The sequence below is a fragment of the Pseudopipra pipra genome, chromosome 30, assembly GCF_036250125.1.
Source record: "Pseudopipra pipra isolate bDixPip1 chromosome 30, bDixPip1.hap1, whole genome shotgun sequence".
NCBI lineage: Eukaryota > Metazoa > Chordata > Aves > Passeriformes > Pipridae > Pseudopipra > Pseudopipra pipra.
In genome coordinates this window covers 876,582-894,041 of record NC_087578.1, presented here as the reverse complement: position 1 = coordinate 894,041, position 17,460 = coordinate 876,582, and the positions used below count along the sequence as shown (strand labels likewise).

Here is a 17,460-nt window from a genome sequence, read left to right as displayed (position 1 = left end):
CGAGGCTCTTCGCAATCTATTATGAATTAATTGTTATTGATTAAGTTAAAACTAACCATACACACCCTAAATAAAGCAAAGCAGCTGGATGATGGGAACAATCTGCTTTATGAACCCGTGCAATTTTGAGCATTTAGTTCCGCTTTCTAATTGCTAATATCCATCCCTCAATTACCCCGCTGTTTTGTTTCAGATTTCAAAGATTACGGGGCTGTTGTTGTTTTATGATTATGTGAATTCCCTTCGTGGAATTGTTGGGTTTGGGGTTGATATGTTTGCATATTAAAAGCTTGAGTAGGGGAGATGTGGCTTGAAATGGGTTTTGCCCTCGGCACAGGGGGCCGGCTGGTGCTCAAATCAACATTTAAAGATAAAAATCCGTCAGATTTCTCAACTGACAACACTTAAACAGCTTCACGGGGACGTTCAACGCTCGTGTTCTGCATCCAGCCCTGTGCACAACCAGCGCGGGGGGATCAGGTTTTGCTTAAAACGACAACAGGGCTGGGCCCGAGGACAGCGTTTAATCCCCCAAACAGCCCAAAAGAGCCCCAATGTTCGCGCAGGGACCCCCAAAAAGGAGCCGCCCCATGTTTTTGGGGCCTTGGGCCTTCCTGGCGTCGCAGGCCCTCGCTGTTGCCAAGCAACGCGCGCTGCCAGCAGTAAAGATGGCGCCATTTCCGGCTTCAGCGGGCCGCGCGTCAGCGCCCGGCGCCGGGCACGCGCCGTGCCCTCAGCAAAGATGGCGCCGGCTCGGCTTCAGGAGGGCGGCGAGCGCGGCCAATGAGAGGCCGCGTTGGCGCCGGGCCGCGCGGGGATTGGCTGGCGGCGGGGGATTCAAACCGGAGGGCGCGGGGCGGTTGGGGTGGGGCGCGCGGCCGGAGCCGGAGCGGCGGCGGGGCCGCGGTCCGGGTGAGACGGAGGGGACGGGGCTGAGGGGACTGAGGGGGGCTGAGGGGACTGAGGGGGGCTGAGGGGACTGAGGGGACTGAGGGGGGCTGAGGGGAACTGGGGGTGGCTGAGGAGAACCGGGGGTTGGGGGCTGAGGGGGTCTGGAGGGGCTGAAGGGAACCGGGAGGACTGAGGGGACCTGGGCGGGGCTGAGGGGAACTGAGGGGAACCGGGGGGACTGGGGGGATTGAGGGGGACCGAGAGGGCTGAGGGGGACTGAGGGGGAACCAGGGGGACTGAGGGGGACCGGGGGGACTGAGGGGACTGAGGGGGACTGAGGGGAACCGGGGGGACTGGGGGGGAACCGGGGGGATTGAGGGGGACTGAGGGGAACCAGGGGGATTGAGGGGGACCGAGGGGAACCGGGGAGAACCAGGGGGACTGGGGGGACTGAGGGGACTGAGGGGGACCGGGGGGACTGAGGGGACTGAGGGGGACTGGGGGGAACCGGGGGGACTGAGGGGGACTGAGGGGACCTGGGGCTGGCTGAGGAGAACCGGGGGTTGGGGGCTGAGGGAATCTGGAGGGGCTGAGGGGAACTGAGGGGAACCGGGGGGACTGAGTGGGACCGAGAGGACTGAGGGGGGCTGAGGGGGACTGGGGGGAGCTGAGGGGACCTGGGGGTGGCTGAGGAGAACCGGGGGTTGGAGGCTGAGGGGATCTGGAGGGGCTGAGGGGACTGAGGGGAACCAGGGGGACTGGGGGGAACCAGGGGGACTGGGGGGACTGGGGGGAACCAGGGGGACTGGGGGGACTGGGGGGACTGGGGGTGGCTGAGGAGAACCGGGGGTTGGGGTCTGAGGGGACCTCGGCGGGGCTGAGGGGAACCGGGGGGACTGAGGGGGACTGGGGGGAACCAGGGGGACTGAGGGGAGCTGAGGGGACCTGGGGGTGGCTGAGGAGAACCGGGGATTGGGGTATGAGGGGATCTGGAGGGGCTGAAGGGAACCGGGAGGGCTGAGGGGAACCAGCGGCTTAGGCGAGTGTGTGGAAGGACTGGGGGGGACCCGGGAAGGACCGAGGGGACCCAGGAAGGACTGGGGGGATCCAGGAGGGACTGAGGGGGTCTCAGGAAGGACTGAGGGGGTCTCAGGAAGGACTGGGGGGGACCCTCGCCCCGGATCCCCCTCCCGGGGGTCTCCCAGGCCCGGTGGGCGCTGTGAGGGCCGGGCTGGTTCCCCCTCGGTGGGTTGGGGCTGGTGATGGTGGTGCCACCAGGTAATTAAGACGCTCCTAATCACCTCAAGGTAATTCAGGAACACCTCCCTGGGGGTTCAGGCTACGAGGACAGGGGCTTTTTCCACGCTTAACACATAAAGTGCCTGTGAATCAGGTACCTCAAAGCTTTCTGTGCCCTCCTGGCACCTCTCCCAGCCCTTCCAGCCCCGTGTGCCCTCAGCCTCCTCCTCCTCTCTCATGAGGGAAATCATTTCAGTCTTGCTGAGCTGGAGACTTTCCCCTCTGCTGCCTCCTTTTGTGCCAGTTTGTTGCTGCTGTTTTGATGGGAAAATGTGCTGACTGGCCGAATTTTAGCAGCTATTTGCAGCTTAAAAAGGCAGCTAAATTTAAAACCGCATTAAAATTCCCCGGGACAGTTGCTCCTATTTTTATCTTTTCGGGAAAAAAAAACCAAAAACCTGCGAGTTTTCAGCCTTTTTTGCGTGGCCTAAATAAGAGTTATTTGTAGGTTATTTGTAGGGGGGTGTGTTCTGCCACCTCCCCAGAGGGGCAAAGGCTTTGGGATCCCTCACCCCTCGGGGTTCTGAGCTTATCCCTGGGGCTGGGGATGCGTTTGGTGCTCGGGCGGGTTGTTTAGCCGCGGTTTTATTTCGGCAGGAGGATGGAGAGCGCCGCGGTGAACCTGCGCGGTCTCTACGATCAGCTGGTGCGCCAGGCCGAGGTTTTGAGCGAGGGGAACGAATTCCGTGAGTTCTGTCGCCGAGAAACCTCCGGAGGGCGCTCGAAACGCTTCGATTTTTTGTTTTGTTTTGGGTTTTTTTGGAAAACAAAGCCCCGGGTGGGGGTTTGTGCAGGGAGGGGGGTCTCGAGTTCCAGGAAGGGCTGGGGCTGGAAAATGGGATTGCTCAGGGGCTGTGGTTGTGGTTAGGGATGTTCAGGACATCGGGAGGAATTTCCTCAGGGAAAGGGTTGGAAGGAGCTGCCCAGGGAGGTGTCCTGGATGTTAAGGACATGGGGAGGAATTTCCTCAGGGAAAGGGTTGTTAAATATTGGAAGGGGCTGCCCAGGGAGGTGTCCTGGATGTTCAGGACATCAGGAGGAATTTCCTCAGGGAAAGGGTTGTTAAATATTGGAAGGGGCTGCCCAGGGAGGTGTCCTGGATGTTCAGGACATCAGGAGGAATTTCCTCAGGGAAAGGGTTGGAAGGAGCTGCCCAGGGAGGTGTCCAAGGAAGGTCTGGATGTTCAGGACATGGGGAGGAATTTCTCAGGGAAAGGGTTGTTAAATGTTGGAAGGAGCTGCCCAGGGAGGTGTCCAAGGAAGGTGTGGATGTTCAGGACATTGGGAGGAATTTCCTCAGGGAAAGGGTTGTTAAACACTGGAAGGGATTGCCCAGGGAGGTGTCCTGGATGTTCAGGACATCAGGAGGAATTTCCTCAGGGAAAGGGTTGTTCAATGTTAGAAGGAGCTGCCCAGGGAGGTGTCCAAGGAAGGTGTGGATGCTCAGGAGGAATTTCCTCAAGGAAAGGGTTGTTCAATGTTAGAAGGAGCTGCCCAGGGAGGTGGTGGATGGATTCCCCTTCCCTGGAAGTATCCAAGGAAGGTCTGGATGTTCAGGACATCAGGAGGAATTTCCTCACAGAAACATTGGAAGGGGCTGCCCAGGGAGGTTTGGATTCCCATTCCTGGAAGTGTTCAGGACATGGGGAGGAATTTCCTCATGGAAAGGGTTGTTGGACACTGGGAGGGGCTGCCCAGGGAGGTGTCCAAGGAAGGTCTGGACATTCAGGACACCAGGAGGAATTTCCTCAGGGAAAAGGTCATTAAACACTGGCAGGAGCTGCCCAGGGAGGTGTCCAAGGAAGATGTGGATGTTCAGGAGGAATTTCCTCAGGGAAAGGGTTGTTAAATGTTAGCAGGAGCTGCCCAGGGAGGTGGTGGAATCCAGGATTCTCCATCCCTGGAGGTGTCCAAGGAAGGTGTGGATGCTCAGGAGGAATTTCTTCAAGGAAAGGGTTGTTAAATGTTGGAAGGAGGTGTCCAAGGAAGGTCTGGATGCTCAGGAGGAATTCCCTGAAGGAAAGGGTTGTTCAATGTTAGCAGGAGCTGCCCAGGGAGGTGGTGGATGGATTCCTCATCCCTGGAGGTGTCCAAGGAAGGTCTGGATGTTCAGGAGGAATTTCCTCAAGGAAAGGGTTGTTAAACATTGGAAGGAGGTGTCCAAGGAAGGTGTGGATGTTCAGGAGGAATTTCCTCAAGGAAAGGGTTGTTAAATGTTGGAAGGAGCTGCTCAGGGAGGTGGTGGATGGATTCTCCATCCCTGGAAGTATCCAAGGAATGTCTGGATGTGGCACTGGGGGCCAAGGCGGGGATGGGCCACGAGTTGGACTCGGCGATCCCGGAGGGCTTTTCCAACCCCAAGAATCCCCAAATTCCCCCTGGGCCCCTCTGTTCTCCCCGCAGAGTTCCTCCAGCTGGCCAGGAACTTCGAGGAATGCCGCAGGAGGTGGCAGAGGACGGAGCAGGAGCTGGGCAGGCACAAGGACCTGCTGCTGAAAAGCGAGGCCGAGCGCAGCGCCCTGGACGTGAAGCTCAAACACGCCCGGAACCAGGTGGATGTGGAGATCAAACGCAGGCAGAGGGCTGAGCTGGACTGTGAGAAGCTGGTGAGGGAGTCCTCTGGTACCTCCCAAGCGTGGGGACAGGGGGGTTAAACCTGGGGAATGGTGGGAATTGGAATGTGGAGTTCGGGGGGAGGGAAAAAAACAGGGAGGGATTGAAAGGAGAGGGAAAAAAACAGGGAGGAATTGAAAGGAGAGGGGAAAAAAACAGGGAGGGATTGAAAGGAGAGGGAAAAAACAGCAAGGAATTGAAAGGAGAGGGGAAAAAACAGTGAGGAATTGAAAGGAGAGGGAAAAAAACAGGGAGGAATTGGCTTGATCTGGGAAAGGAGAGGGGAAAAAAAACAGGGAGGAATTGGCTTGAGCTGGGAAAGGAAAAGGAAAAGGAAAAAAATCAGTGAGGAATTGAAAGGAGAGAAGAAAAAACAGGGAGGAATTGGTTTGATCTGGGAAAGGAAAGGGAAAAAACCAGTAAGGAATTGGGTTGAGCTGGGAAAGGAAAAGGAAAAAGACTAGGGAGGAATTGGCTTGAGCTGGGAAAGGAGAGGGGGAAAAAACAGGGAGGAATTGAAAGGAGAGGGAAAAACCCAGCAAGGAGTTGAAAGGAGAGGGAAAAGAACCAGCAAGGAATTGGCTTGAGCTGGGAAAGGAAAAGGAAAAAAAACCAGGAAGGAATTGGCTTGATCTGGGAAAGGAGAGGGAAAGAAACCAGTGAGGAATTGGCTTGAGCTGGGAAAGGAGAGGGAAAAAACAGTGAGGAATTGAAAGGAAAGGGAAAAAAAACCAGCAAGGAATTGGCTTGATCTGGGGTCTCAGAGGAATCAGGGACAGTTTTGGGGTCTCCCAGGACTCAGGGACAGTTTTGGGGTCTCACAGGAACGAGGGACAGTTTTGGGGTCTCTCAGGAATCAGGGACAGTTTATGGGGTCTCACAGTGATTAGGGACAGTTTATGGGGTCTCCCAGGACTCAGGGACAGTTTTGGGGTCTCCCAGGAATCAGGGACAGTTTATGGGGTCTCCCAGGCCTCAGGGCCAGTTTTGGGGTCTCCCAGGACTTAGGGACAGTTTTGGGGTCTCCCAGGAATCAGGGACAGTTTATGGGGTCTCCCAGGACTCAGGGACAGTTTATGGGGTCTCCCAGGAATTAGGGACAGTTTATGGGGTCTCAGAGGACTCAGGGACATTTTATGGGGTCTCCCAGGACTCAGGGCCAGTTTATGGGGTCTCCCAGGACTCAGGGACAGTTTTGGGGTCTCCCAGGACTCAGGGACAGTTTTGGGGTCTCCCAGGAACCAGGAACAGTTCTGGGGTCTCCCAGGAACCAGGAACAGTTTATGGGGTCTCCCAGGACTCAGGGCCAGTTTTAGGGTCTCCCAGGCCTCAGGGCCAGTTTATGGGGTCTCCCAGGAATCAGGGCCAGTTTATGGGGTCTCCCAGGACCCAGGGCCAGTTTATGGGGTCTCCCAGGACTCAGGGACAGTTTTGGGGTCTCCCAGGACCCAGGGCCAGTTTTGGGGTCTCCCAGGACTCAGGGCCAGTTTATGGGGTCTCCCAGGACTCAGGGACAGTTTTGGGGTCTCCCAGGAACCAGGGACAGTTTTGGGGTCTCCCAGGCCTCAGGGCCAGTTTTGGGGTCTCCCAGGCCTCAGGGCCAGTTTTGGGGTCTCCCAGGACCAGTTTTGGGGTCTCCCAGGAGCCAGGGACAGTTCCTGCAGCCCCTGCTGGGCTCCCTGTGTCCCCAGGAGCGGCAGATCCAGCTGATCCGGGACCTGCTCATGTGTGACTCCTCGGGCAGCATCCAGCTCAGCGAGGAGCAGAAGTCTGTCCTGGCCTTCCTCAACAAGCCCAAGGTCTCTCTGGGGGGCTCAGGCAGCAAAAGGTAGGAAAAAAACCCCCTTTTTTTGCATTTTTTCCCTCAAAAGTCAGGTCTCTGTGCCACCTTCCCCCCCTTGCCAAGAGCTTTCCAGTTTGAAATAGGATTTTTGTGAGTCCCCCAGGTTGTTCTGGAGCTGAAACCCAAACTGATACAGATTTTTTCCTGATTTCTGGGTTTTTTTTCTTCAGGCTGTCCACAATAGATGAGTCTGGGTCCATCCTCTCAGACATCAGCTTCGACAAGACCGAGGACTCGCTGGTAGTGTCCCCAAAGTTTTGGGGTTCTCCTCCTCCCCTGGGGGGCCTGAGGGCAGGGGGGTGTTCCCCAGAGCCCCTCTGTGTTCACATCACTGGGGTGTTCAGCTGGTTTGCATTTCTGTAAGGCCTGGCCAGTGGGGTTTGGGGGGGTTTTGGGGTGTTTGGGGGTGTTTGGGGGGTGTTTAGGGGGGTTTGGGGGTGGTTGGGGGATGTTTGGGGGGGTTTGGGGGTGGTTGTGGGGTGGTTGTGGGGTGTTTGGGGGTGGTTGTGTGGTGTTTAGGGGTGGTTGGGGGGTGGTTGTGGGGTGTTTGGGGGGTGTTTGGGGGTGGTTGTGGGGTGTTTGGGGGGTGTTTGGGGGATGTTTGGGGGTGTTTGGGGGTGGTTGTGGGGTCTGTGTGGGGTCTGTGTGGGGTCTGTGTGGGGTCTGTGTGGGGTCTGTGTGGGGTCTGTGTGGGGTCTGTGGGGTGGTTGTGGGGTGTTTGGGGGGTGTTTGTGGGGTGGTTGTATGGTGTTTGGGGGTGTTTGGGGAAGGTTGTGGGGTGTTTGGGGGTGGTTGTGTGGTGTTGGGGGGTGGTTGTGGGGTGTTTGGGGGGTGTTTGGGGGGGTTTGTGGGTGTCTGTGTGGTGTCTGGGGGTGTTTGTGGGGTGTTTAGGGGTGTTTGGGGGATGTTTGGGGGTCTGTGTGGGGTCTGTGTGGGGTCTGTGTGGGGTCTGTGTGGGGTCTGTGGGGTGGTTGTGGGGTCTGTGTGGGGTCTGTGGGGTGTCTGTGTGGTGTTTGGGGGGTGGTTGTGGGGTGTTTAGGGGTGTTAGGGGGATGTTTGGGGGTGTTTGTGGGGTGTTTGGGGGTGTTTGGGGGGTGTCTATGTGGTGTTTGTGGGTGGTTGTGGGGTGTTTGTGGGTGTTTGGGGGTGTTTGGGGGGTGTTTGGGGGATGTTTGGGGGTGGTTGTGGGGTCTGTGTGGGGTCTGTGGGGTGTCTGTGGGGTGTCTGTGGGGTGGTTGTGGGTGTTTGGGGGTGGTTGTGTGGTGGTTGGGGGGTGGTTGTGTGGTGGTTGGGGGGTGGTTGGGGGGTGTTTGGGGGTGTTTGGGGGTGTTTGGGGGTGGTTGTGGGGTGTTTGGGGGTGGTTGTGTGGTGTTTGGGGGTGTTTGTGTGGGGTCTGTGTGGGGTCTGTGTGGGGTCCGTGTGGGGTCTGTGTGGTGTCCGTGTGGTGTCTGTGTGGTGTTTGGGGGTGTCTGTGTGGTGTTTGGGGGTGTCCGTGTGGGGTCTGTGTGGTGTCCATGTGGTGTTTGGGGGTGTCCATGTGGTGTCCATGTGGTGTCTGTGTGGGGTCTGTGGTGTCTGTGGGGTGTCTGTGTGGGGTCTGTGTGGTGTCTGTGTGGTGTTTGGGGGTGTCTGTGGGGTGTCTGTGTGGTGTCTGTGTGGGGTCTGTGTGGTGTCTGTGTGGGGTCTGTGTGGGGTCTGTGTGGGGTCTGTGTGGGGTCTGTGTGGGGTCTGTGTGGTGTTTGGGGGTGTTTGGGGGTGTCTGTGGGGTGTCTGTGTGGTGTCTGTGGGGTGTCTGTGTGGTGTCTGTGTGGTGTCTGTGGGGTGTCTGTGTGGGGTCTGTGTGGGGTCTGTGTGGGGTCTGTGTGGTGTCTGTGTGGTGTCTGTGTGGGGTCCGTGTGGTGTCCGTGTGGGGTCTGTGTGGTGTTTGGGGGTGTCCGTGTGGTGTTTGGGGGTGTCCGTGTGGTGTTTGGGGGTGTCTGTGTGGGGTCTGTGTGGTGTTTGGGGGTGTTTGGGGGGTGTCTGTGTGGGGTCTGTGGTGTCTGTGTGGGGTCTGTGTGGTGTTTGGGGGTGTCCGTGTGGTGTTTGGGGGTGTCCGTGTGGTGTTTGGGGGTGTCTGTGGGGTGTCCGTGTGGTGTTTGGGGGTGTCTGTGGGGTGTCTGTGGGGTGTCTGTGGGGTGTCTGTGGGGTGTCTGTGGGGTGTCTGTGGGGTGTCTGTGTGGTGTTTGGGGGTGTCCGTGGGGTGTCTGTGTGGTGTCTGTGTGGTGTTTGGGGGTATCTGTGTGGTGTTTGGGGGTGTTTGGGGGTATCTGTGTGGTGTTTGGGGGTATCTGTGTGGTGTTTGGGGGTATCTGTGTGGTGTTTGGGGGTGTTTGGGGGTGTCTGTGTGGTGTTTGGGGGTGTCTGTGTGGTGTTTGGGGGTGTCTGTGTGGTGTCTGTGTGGTGTCTGTGTGGTGTCTGTGTGGTGTCTGTGTGATGTCCGTGTGGTGTCCGTGTGGTGTTTGGGGGTGTCTGTGTGGTGTTTGTGTGGTGTTCATGTGGTGTTTGGGGGTGTCTGTGTAGGATTTACCTCCTGTCTCCCCCAGGACTGGGATTCCTCCGTGGTCAAAGCTGTCAGGCTGAAGAGGAGGGAGAAGAGGGTGAGTTTGTTCCCCTTGGCAGCCACAGGTGCCACCACCTGCCACCTCAGTTGCTCTCTTTCTGTGGCTGTGGAGTTTGTTGTCTTATTTTTTTCCTTAGTTTGGCTTTCTTTTTTTTTCCTGAATTACAAAGCTGGGCTGGGAAAATCACTTTTAAAAAGCAGCATTTTTGAGGCCTCCTGGTTCCTCCTGGCAGCTTCAGGGTTGCCTCAAAGAAGGGGGTGCTGCTGAAAGACTTGTCTGCACACACCACAGGGTCATTAACTGCTCAGTCCTAATTACCCTGGACCAGCAGAACACCAGCAGAACACCAGTAGAACACCAGTATAACAAACACCAGTAGAACACCAGTATAACAAACACCAGTAGAACACCAGTAGAACACCAGTATAACAAACACCAGTAGAACACCAGTAGAACACCAGTAGAACAAACACCAGTAGAACAAACACCAGTATAACAAACAAACACCAGTATAACAAACAAACACCAGTAGAACAAAGACCAGTAGAACAAACACCAGTAGAACAAACAAACACCAGTATGACAAAGACCAGTAGAACAAAGACCAGTAGAACAAACAAAGACCAGTAGAACAAACAAAGACCAGTAGAACAAACAAAGACCAGTAGAACAAAGACCAGTAGAACAAAGACCAGTAGAACAAACAAAGACCAGTAGAACAAACAAAGACCAGTAGAACAAACAAAGACCAGTAGAACAAACAAAGACCAGTAGAACAAACAAAGACCAGTAGAACAAACAAAGACCAGTAGAACAAACAAAGACCAGTAGAACCAACAAAGACCAGCAGAACAAACAAACACCAGTAGAACAAACACCAAACACCAGTAGAACAAAGACCAGTAGAACAAACAACCACCAGTAGAACAACCACCAGTAGAACAAACAACCAGTAGAACAACCAAACACCAGTAGAACAACCAACCACCAGCAGAACAAACAACCACCAGTATAAGAAACACCAGTAGAACACCAGTAGAACACCAGTAGAACACCAGTAGAACACCAGTAGAACACCAGTAGAACACCAGTAGAACACCAAATGAACACCAAATGAACACCAAATGAACACCAAATGAACACCAAATCCCTGCCCCCTGTCTCTTTTCAGCGCTCCTCCCGGCAGTTCACCGAAGGCCCCCCGGCTCCTCAGAAGAAATCCAGATCCCTCAGCAGCACAGCAGAGCAGGTTTGGTGACCCCAGCTGCCTGCAGGGCCATGTCCTGCCCCCCTCCCTGCCCCCAACCCCCTGTTTGTCACCCCAGGCCAACGAGTCCATCGTTGCCAAGACCACGGTGACGGTGCCCAGCGACGGGGGCCCCATCGAGGCCGTGTCCACCATCCAGGCCGTGCCCTGCCCTCGCAGGAGCCGCAGGAGGAGCGGTGGGTGTCCCCCCCCTGCCCTCACCCCCACGCCAGGGACCCTCCTGGAACCTCAGCCACCCCCCTCCCAGCACCTGGGAGCCGCTCCTGGCTCAGAATTCCCGTTTTTCCCTGGTTTTCCAGGTGCTCTGCAGGCCTGGAGCAGCGAGTCCAGCGTGGGCAGCAAGCAGCTGGAGCCCAGGGTGGGCACTGATGGCCCCAGCACCCCCCAGCACAACGGGGGCGTGAGGCTGCACGACTTTGTCACCAAAACGGTGGGTCGGGGGCCAGGAGGAGCCTGGGGAAGCATCTCCTTCCCTCTGGAAGTGTGGGGGATGAGAGGCTGGGCCAGAGGGAGCCTGGGGTGGATCTGGGGGAAAGAGAGGGTGGTGGGCACTGCCCGGGGTTTGGGCACGGCTCTGAGGGTGCCAGAGCTCCAGGGGGGTTTGGGTGATCCTCCCAGGGTTTGGGTGATCCTCCCAGGGTTTGGGTGATCCTCCCAGGGTTTGGGTGATCCTCCCAGGGTTTGGATGATCCTCCTCCCAGGGTTTGGGCACGGCCCCGAGGGTGCCAGAGCTCCAGGAGGGTTTGGATGATCCTCCCAGGGTTTGGATGATCCTCCAGGGTTTGGGCACAGTTCCAGAGCTCCAGGAGGGTTTGGATGATCCTCCCAGGGTTTGGGTGATCCTCCCAGGGTTTGGGCACAGTTCCAGAGCTCCAGGAGGGTTTGGGTGATCCTCCTCCCAGGGTTTGGATGATCCTCCCAGGGTTTGGGTGATCTTCCCAGGGTTTGGGTGATCTTCCCAGGGTTTGGGTGATCCTCCCAGGGTTTGGATGATCCTCCCAGGGTTTGGACACAGCTCCAGAGCTCCAGGAGGGTTTGGATGATCCTCCCAGGGTTTGGATGATCCTCCTCCCAGGGTTTGGATGATCCTCCTCCCAGGGTTTGGATGATCCTCCCAGGGTTTGGATGATCCTCCCAGGGTTTGGATGATCCTCCCAGGGTTTGGGCACAGTTCCAGAGCTCCAGGAGGGTTTGGGTGACCATCCCAGGGTTTGGGTGATCCTCCCAGGGTTTGGATGATCCTCTCAGGGTTTGGGTGATCCTCCCAGGGACAGGGTGGGATTTTGGGGTGTCTGTGCAGGGCCAGGGGTTGGACTGGAATCCCTGTGGTTCCCTTCCAGCTCGGGATATTCTCACTCTGTGACTCTGGTTTGGGTCACTCCGACCTGTCCCCGCTCCCTGCCCTGCTCAGGGAACACCTCACCCAGTTCCCCCCACCCTGCCCTGATCCCTGCCCTCTGTGTGCTCTGCACCCCCAGGTTATCAAGCCAGAGTCGTGTGTCCCCTGTGGGAAGAGGGTGAAGTTTGGGAAGATCTCCCTCAAGTGCAGGGACTGCAGGGTGGTGGCTCACCCCGAGTGCCGGGAGCGCTGCCCCCTGCCCTGCATCCCCACCCTGGCAGGGACTCCTGTCAGGATTGGAGAGGTGGGTTGGGACTGGGGAGGTGGGTCAGGGTCAGAGGGGTGGGTCAGGATGGGAGAGGTGGGTTGGGACTGGGGAGGTGGGTCAGGGTCAGAGGGGTGGGTCAGGGTCAGAGAGGTGGGTCAGGGTCAGAGGGGTGGGTTGGGATTGGGGAGGTGGGTCAGGGTCAGAGGGGTGGGTTGGGACTGGGGAGGTGGGTCAGGATGGGAGAGGTGGGTTGGGATTGGGGAGGTGGGTCAGGATGGAGAGGTGGGTCAGGATGGGAGAGGTGGGTTGGGACTGGGGAGGTGGGTCAGGGTCAGAGGGGTGGGTTGGGATTGGAGAGGTGGGTCAGGGTCAGAGAGGTGGGTCAGGGTCAGAGAGGTGGGTCAGGATGGAGAGGTGGGTCAGGGTCAGAGAGGTGGGTCAGGATGGGAGAGGTGGGTTGGGACTGGGGAGGTGGGTCAGGGTCAGAGGGGTGGGTTGGGATTGGGGAGGTGGGTCAGGGTCAGAGGGGTGGGTTGGGATTGGGGAGGTGGGTCAGGGTCAGAGGGGTGGGTTGGGACTGGGGAGGTGGGTCAGGATGGGAGAGGTGGGTTGGGATTGGGGAGGTGGGTCAGGATGGAGAGGTGGGTCAGGGTCAGAGAGGTGGGTCAGGATGGGAGAGGTGGGTCAGGGTCAGAGAGGTGGGTCAGGGTCAGAGAGGTGGGTCAGGATGGGAGAGGTGGGTCAGGGTCAGAGAGGTGGGTCAGGATGGAGAGGTGGGTCAGGATGGGAGAGGTGGGTCAGGATGGGAGAGGTGGGTCAGGGTCAGAGAGGTGGGTCAGGGTCAGAGAGGTGGGTCAGGATGGGAGAGGTGGGTCAGGGTCAGAGAGGTGGGTCAGGGTCAGAGAGGTGGGTCAGGGTCAGAGAGGTGGGTCAGGATGGAGAGGTGGGTCAGGGTCAGAGGTGGGTCAGGGTCAGAGGTGGGTCAGGGTCAGAGAGGTGGGTCAGGGTCAGAGAGGTGGGTCAGGATGGGAGAGGTGGGTCAGGGTCAGAGAGGTGGGTCAGGGTCAGAGAGGTGGGTCAGGGTCAGAGAGGTGGGTCAGGGTCAGAGGGGTGGGTCAGGGTGGAGAGGTGGGTCAGGGTCAGAGAGGTGGGTCAGGATGGGAGAGGTGGGTCAGGGTCAGAGAGGTGGGTCAGGGTCAGAGAGGTGGGTCAGGATGGAGAGGTGGGTCAGGGTCAGAGGGGTGGGTCAGGATGGGAGAGGTGGGTCAGGGTCAGAGAGGTGGGTCAGGGTCAGAGAGGTGGGTCAGGGTCAGAGAGGTGGGTCAGGGTCAGAGGGGTGGGTCAGGGTGGAGAGGTGGGTCAGGGTCAGAGAGGTGGGTCAGGATGGGAGAGGTGGGTCAGGGTCAGAGAGGTGGGTCAGGGTCAGAGAGGTGGGTCAGGATGGAGAGGTGGGTCAGGGTCAGAGGTGGGTCAGGATGGAGAGGTGGGTCAGGGTCAGAGGTGGGTCAGGGTCAGAGGGGTGGGTCAGGGTCAGAGGGGTGGGTCAGGATGGGAGAAGTGGGTCAGGGTCAGAGAGGTGGGTCAGGATGGGAGAGGTGGGTCAGGGTCAGAGGGGTGGGTCAGGGTCAGAGAGGTGGGTCAGGATGGGAGAGGTGGGTCAGGATGGAGAGGTGGGTCAGGGTCAGAGAGGTGGGTCAGGATGGAGAGGTGGGTCAGGATGGGAGAGGTGGGTCAGGATGGAGAGGTGGGTCAGGGTCAGAGAGGTGGGTCAGGGTCAGAGGTGGGTCAGGATGGGAGAGGTGGGTCAGGATGGGAGAGGTGGGTCAGGGCTGGAGAGGTGGGCCAGGGCTGGAGAGGTGGGTCAGGATGGGAGAGGTGGGTCAGGGCTGGAGAGGTGCTGATGGATGTGCTGCTGTTGTTATTCTTCTTCTCTGGGCTGCTGAAGAATTCAAACCAATTCCTGTTTTCCAAGCTCAGCTCTCTCCATGAATCCCTGGGCGAGCATTTCCCGCCTCTCCACGACTGAACATCTCTCTGCTTGTTTTTCCTCTTTGCCTCTCAGGGGACCCTGATGGATTTTGTGCCTTCCACCCCTCCCATGATCCCTTCCATCATCGTGCACTGTGTCAACGAGATCGAGCAGCGGGGGCTGCACGAGGTAAAGAGACAATCAGAGAATCCCAGAATCATGGAATCATGGAATCAGAGGGGTTGGAAGGGACCTCCCAGATCATCCAGCCCAACCCTTGATCCAACCCCGCCGTGGTTCCCAGCCCATGGCACTGATGCCACATCCAGTCTGTCCTTAAACACCTCCAGGGATGGAGAATCCCCCCCCCTCCCTGGGCAGCCCATTCCAATGGCTGAGCACCCTCTCTGCAAAGAAATTCCTCCTGATCTCCAACCTAACCCTCCCCTGGCACAGCTGCAGACCCAGCCCTCTTGTCTTGCTGATGGGAAAAGAGACCAACCCCCCCTGGCTCCCCCCTCCTGTCAAGGGAGTTGCAGAGAGTCAGGAGGTCTCCCCTGAGCCTCCTCCTCTCCAGGCTGAGCCCCCCCAGCTCCCTCAGCCTCTCCTCACAGCACTTGTGCTCCAGTCCCTTCCCCAGCCTCGTTGCTCTCCTCTGGCCCTGCTCCAGCCCCTCCATGTCCTTCCTGAGCTGAGGGCCCAGAGCTGGACACAGCACTCCAGGGGTGGCCTCACCAGGAAAAAATCCCTTCCCTGGCCCTGTTGGCCACCCTGTTCCTGAGCCAGGCCAGGATCCATTGGCCCTCTTGTCCCCCTGGGCACACTCTGGCTCCTGTTCAGCCTCCTGTCCATCCCAAATCCCAGCTCCCTTCCTGCCTGGCTGCTCTCCAGCCCCTCTGTCCATCCCAAATCCAGCTCCCTTCCTGCCTGGCTGCTCTCCAGCCCCTCTATCCCCCCCAAATCCCAGCTCCCTTCCTGCCTGGCTGCTCTCCAACCCTCTGGCCCCAGGGCTTGTTGTGGACCCAGCCCTTGGCCTGGTTGACCCTCATCCCCTTGGAACCACCCAACTCTCCAACCCCTCCAGGTCCCTCTGAAACAGCACCAACAAAACAGGTCGTTAACCCAAATATCCCTCATTTTATGGGAAACTGAGGGAGCAGCAGCAGAGCTGTGCAGAGGAGGTGGGGCTGGAAGACCCTCAGTGTTCTTCCCAACCCCCCAAACCTTCCTGTGCCCCCCCAGCCCGGCCTCTACCGCGTCCCTGGCTGCGACAGGACCGTGAGGGAGCTGAAGGAGAAGTTCCTCAGGGCCAAGAGCATCCCCCTGCTCAGCAAGGTGGATGATGTCCACGCCATCTGTGGCCTCCTCAAGGACTTCCTGCGCAGCCTCAAGGAGCCCCTGCTCACCTTCCGCCTCCACAAGGCCTTCATGGAGGCTGCAGGTCAGGAATTCTGCCCTGGGAACCTCCAAATCCTTCAGGAATTCTGCCCTGGGAAGCTCCAAATCCTTCCCTAGGCTTGGGTTTGGCCAGATCATGGAGGCTGCAGGTTGGGAATTCTGCCCTGGGAACCTCCAAATCCTTCAGGAATTCTGCCCTGGGAACCTCCAGCTCCTTCCCTAGGCTTGGGTTTACCCAGATCATGGAGGCTGCAGGTTGGGAATTCTGCCCTGGGAACCTCCAGAACCTCCAAATCCTTCCTCAGGCTTGGGTTTGGCCAGATCATGGAGGCTGCAGGTTGGGAATTCTGCCCTGGGAACCTCCAGAACCTCCAAATCCTTCCCTAGGGTTGGGTTTACCCAGATCATGGAGGCTGCAGGTCAGGAATCCTGCCCTGGGAACCTCCAGAACCTCCAAATCCTTCCTCAGGCTTGGGTTTAGCCAGACATTGGAAGCTGCAGGTCGGGAATTCTGCCCTGGGAAGCTCCAAATCCTTCCCTAGGGTTGGGTTTGGCCAGATCATGGAGGCTGCAGGTTGGGAATTCTGCCCTGGGAACCTCCAAATCCTTCCCTAGGGTTGGGTTTGGCCAGATCATGGAGGCTGCAGGTTGGGAATTCTGCCCTGGGAACCTCCAAATCCTTCCCTAGGCTTGGGTTTGGCCAGATCATGGAGGCTGCAGGTCAGGAATCCTGCCCTGGGAGGCTCCAGCTCCTTCCTCAGGCTTGGGTTTGGCCAGATCTTGGAGGCTGCAGGTTGAGAATTCTGCCCTGGGAACCTCCAGCTCCTTCAGGAATTCTGCCCTGGGAACCTCCAGCTCCTTCCCTAGGGTTGGGTTTGGCCAGATCATGGTGGCTGCAGGTTGGGAATTCTGCCCTGGGAACCTCCAAATCCTTCCCTAGGGTTGGGTTTGGCCAGATCATGGAGGCTGCAGGTCAGGAATTGTGCCCTGGGAACCTCCAGAACCTCCAAATCCTTCCTCAGGCTTGGGTTCAGCCAGATCATGGAAGCTGCAGGTCAGGAATTCTGCCCTGGGAACCTCCAGCTCCTTCCTCAGGCTTGGGTTTGGCCAGATCATGGAGGCTGCAGGTCAGGAATCCTGCCCTGGGAGGCTCCAGCTCCTTCCCTAGGCTTGGGTTTACCCAGATCATGGAGGCTGCAGGTCAGGAATTGTGCCCTGGGAACCTCCAGCTCCTTCAGGAATTCTGCCCTGGGAACCTCCAGCTCCTTCCCTAGGCTTGGGTTTAGCCAGATCATGGAGGCTGCAGGTCAGGAATCCTGCCCTGGGAACCTCCAGAACCTCCAGCTCCTTCCATAGGGTTGGGTTTGGCCAGATCATGGAGGCTGCAGGTTGGGAATTCTGCCCTGGGAAGCTCCAAATCCTTCCTCAGGCTTGGGTTTGGCCAGATCATGGAGGCTGCAAGTCAGGAATCCTGCCCTGGGAGGCTCCAGGTCCTTCCCAGGCTTGGGTTCAGCCAGATCTTGGCTCCCTGTGCCTGAGCTCTGCTGTGAAATTATTACCATGACATGAGGATTTTCTGGCTGCCCTTTTTCCCCCGGAGTAGCTGTGGCTGTGAGGGGGATTTCAAGGCTTTTTTGGGCCACTTTCTGAGGTCTAAAAGTTGCTTTTTTTGGTTGTTTTCCCCCCCCAGAGATCCCAGACGAGGACAACAGCGTGGCTGCCACGTACCAGGCGGTGGGGGAGCTCCCCCAGGCCCACAGGGACACCCTGGCTTTCCTCATGCTCCACCTGCAGAGGTACCTGGGGATCCTGGAGGGTCCCTCCCAACCCAAACCACCTCTGATTCCCAAATTATGTTGCTTTCTCTTGGGCAGGGGAGGTTGGAACCAGGAGATCTTTGAGGTTTCCTCCCAACCCAAAGCACTCTGATTCCCAAATTATGTTCCTTTCTCTTGAGCAGGAGGGGTTGGAAA

The 17,460-nt window shown here is 57.9% G+C and overlaps 1 protein-coding gene across 1 annotated transcript; it reads left to right on the top strand.

Moving 5' to 3' along the window:
• Positions 1–855: 855 nt before the first annotated feature.
• RACGAP1 (Rac GTPase activating protein 1) lies at positions 856–17,416 on the top strand. The gene is made up of 13 exons (XM_064638710.1): positions 856–912; positions 2,788–2,876; positions 4,594–4,796; positions 6,495–6,631; positions 6,817–6,886; positions 9,229–9,282; positions 10,418–10,495; positions 10,572–10,689; positions 10,813–10,943; positions 11,992–12,156; positions 14,183–14,278; positions 15,332–15,530; positions 17,178–17,416. The coding sequence occupies exons 2-13, from the start codon at positions 2,792–2,794 to the stop codon at positions 17,414–17,416; spliced, it is 1,575 nt and encodes a 524-aa protein (XP_064494780.1). The 5' UTR covers positions 856–912; positions 2,788–2,791.
• Positions 17,417–17,460: the final 44 nt, after the last annotated feature.

Coding starts and splice junctions, on each gene's coding strand:
- RACGAP1 (XM_064638710.1), top strand. CDS start 2,792: ATGGAGAGCGCCGCGGTGAACCTGCGCGGTCTCTACGATCAGCTGGTG. Junction 6,632..6,816: donor GGGGGCTCAGGCAGCAAAAG/GTAGGAAAAAAA, acceptor TTTTTTCTTCAG/GCTGTCCACAATAGATGAGT. Junction 10,944..11,991: donor ACGACTTTGTCACCAAAACG/GTGGGTCGGGGG, acceptor CTGCACCCCCAG/GTTATCAAGCCAGAGTCGTG.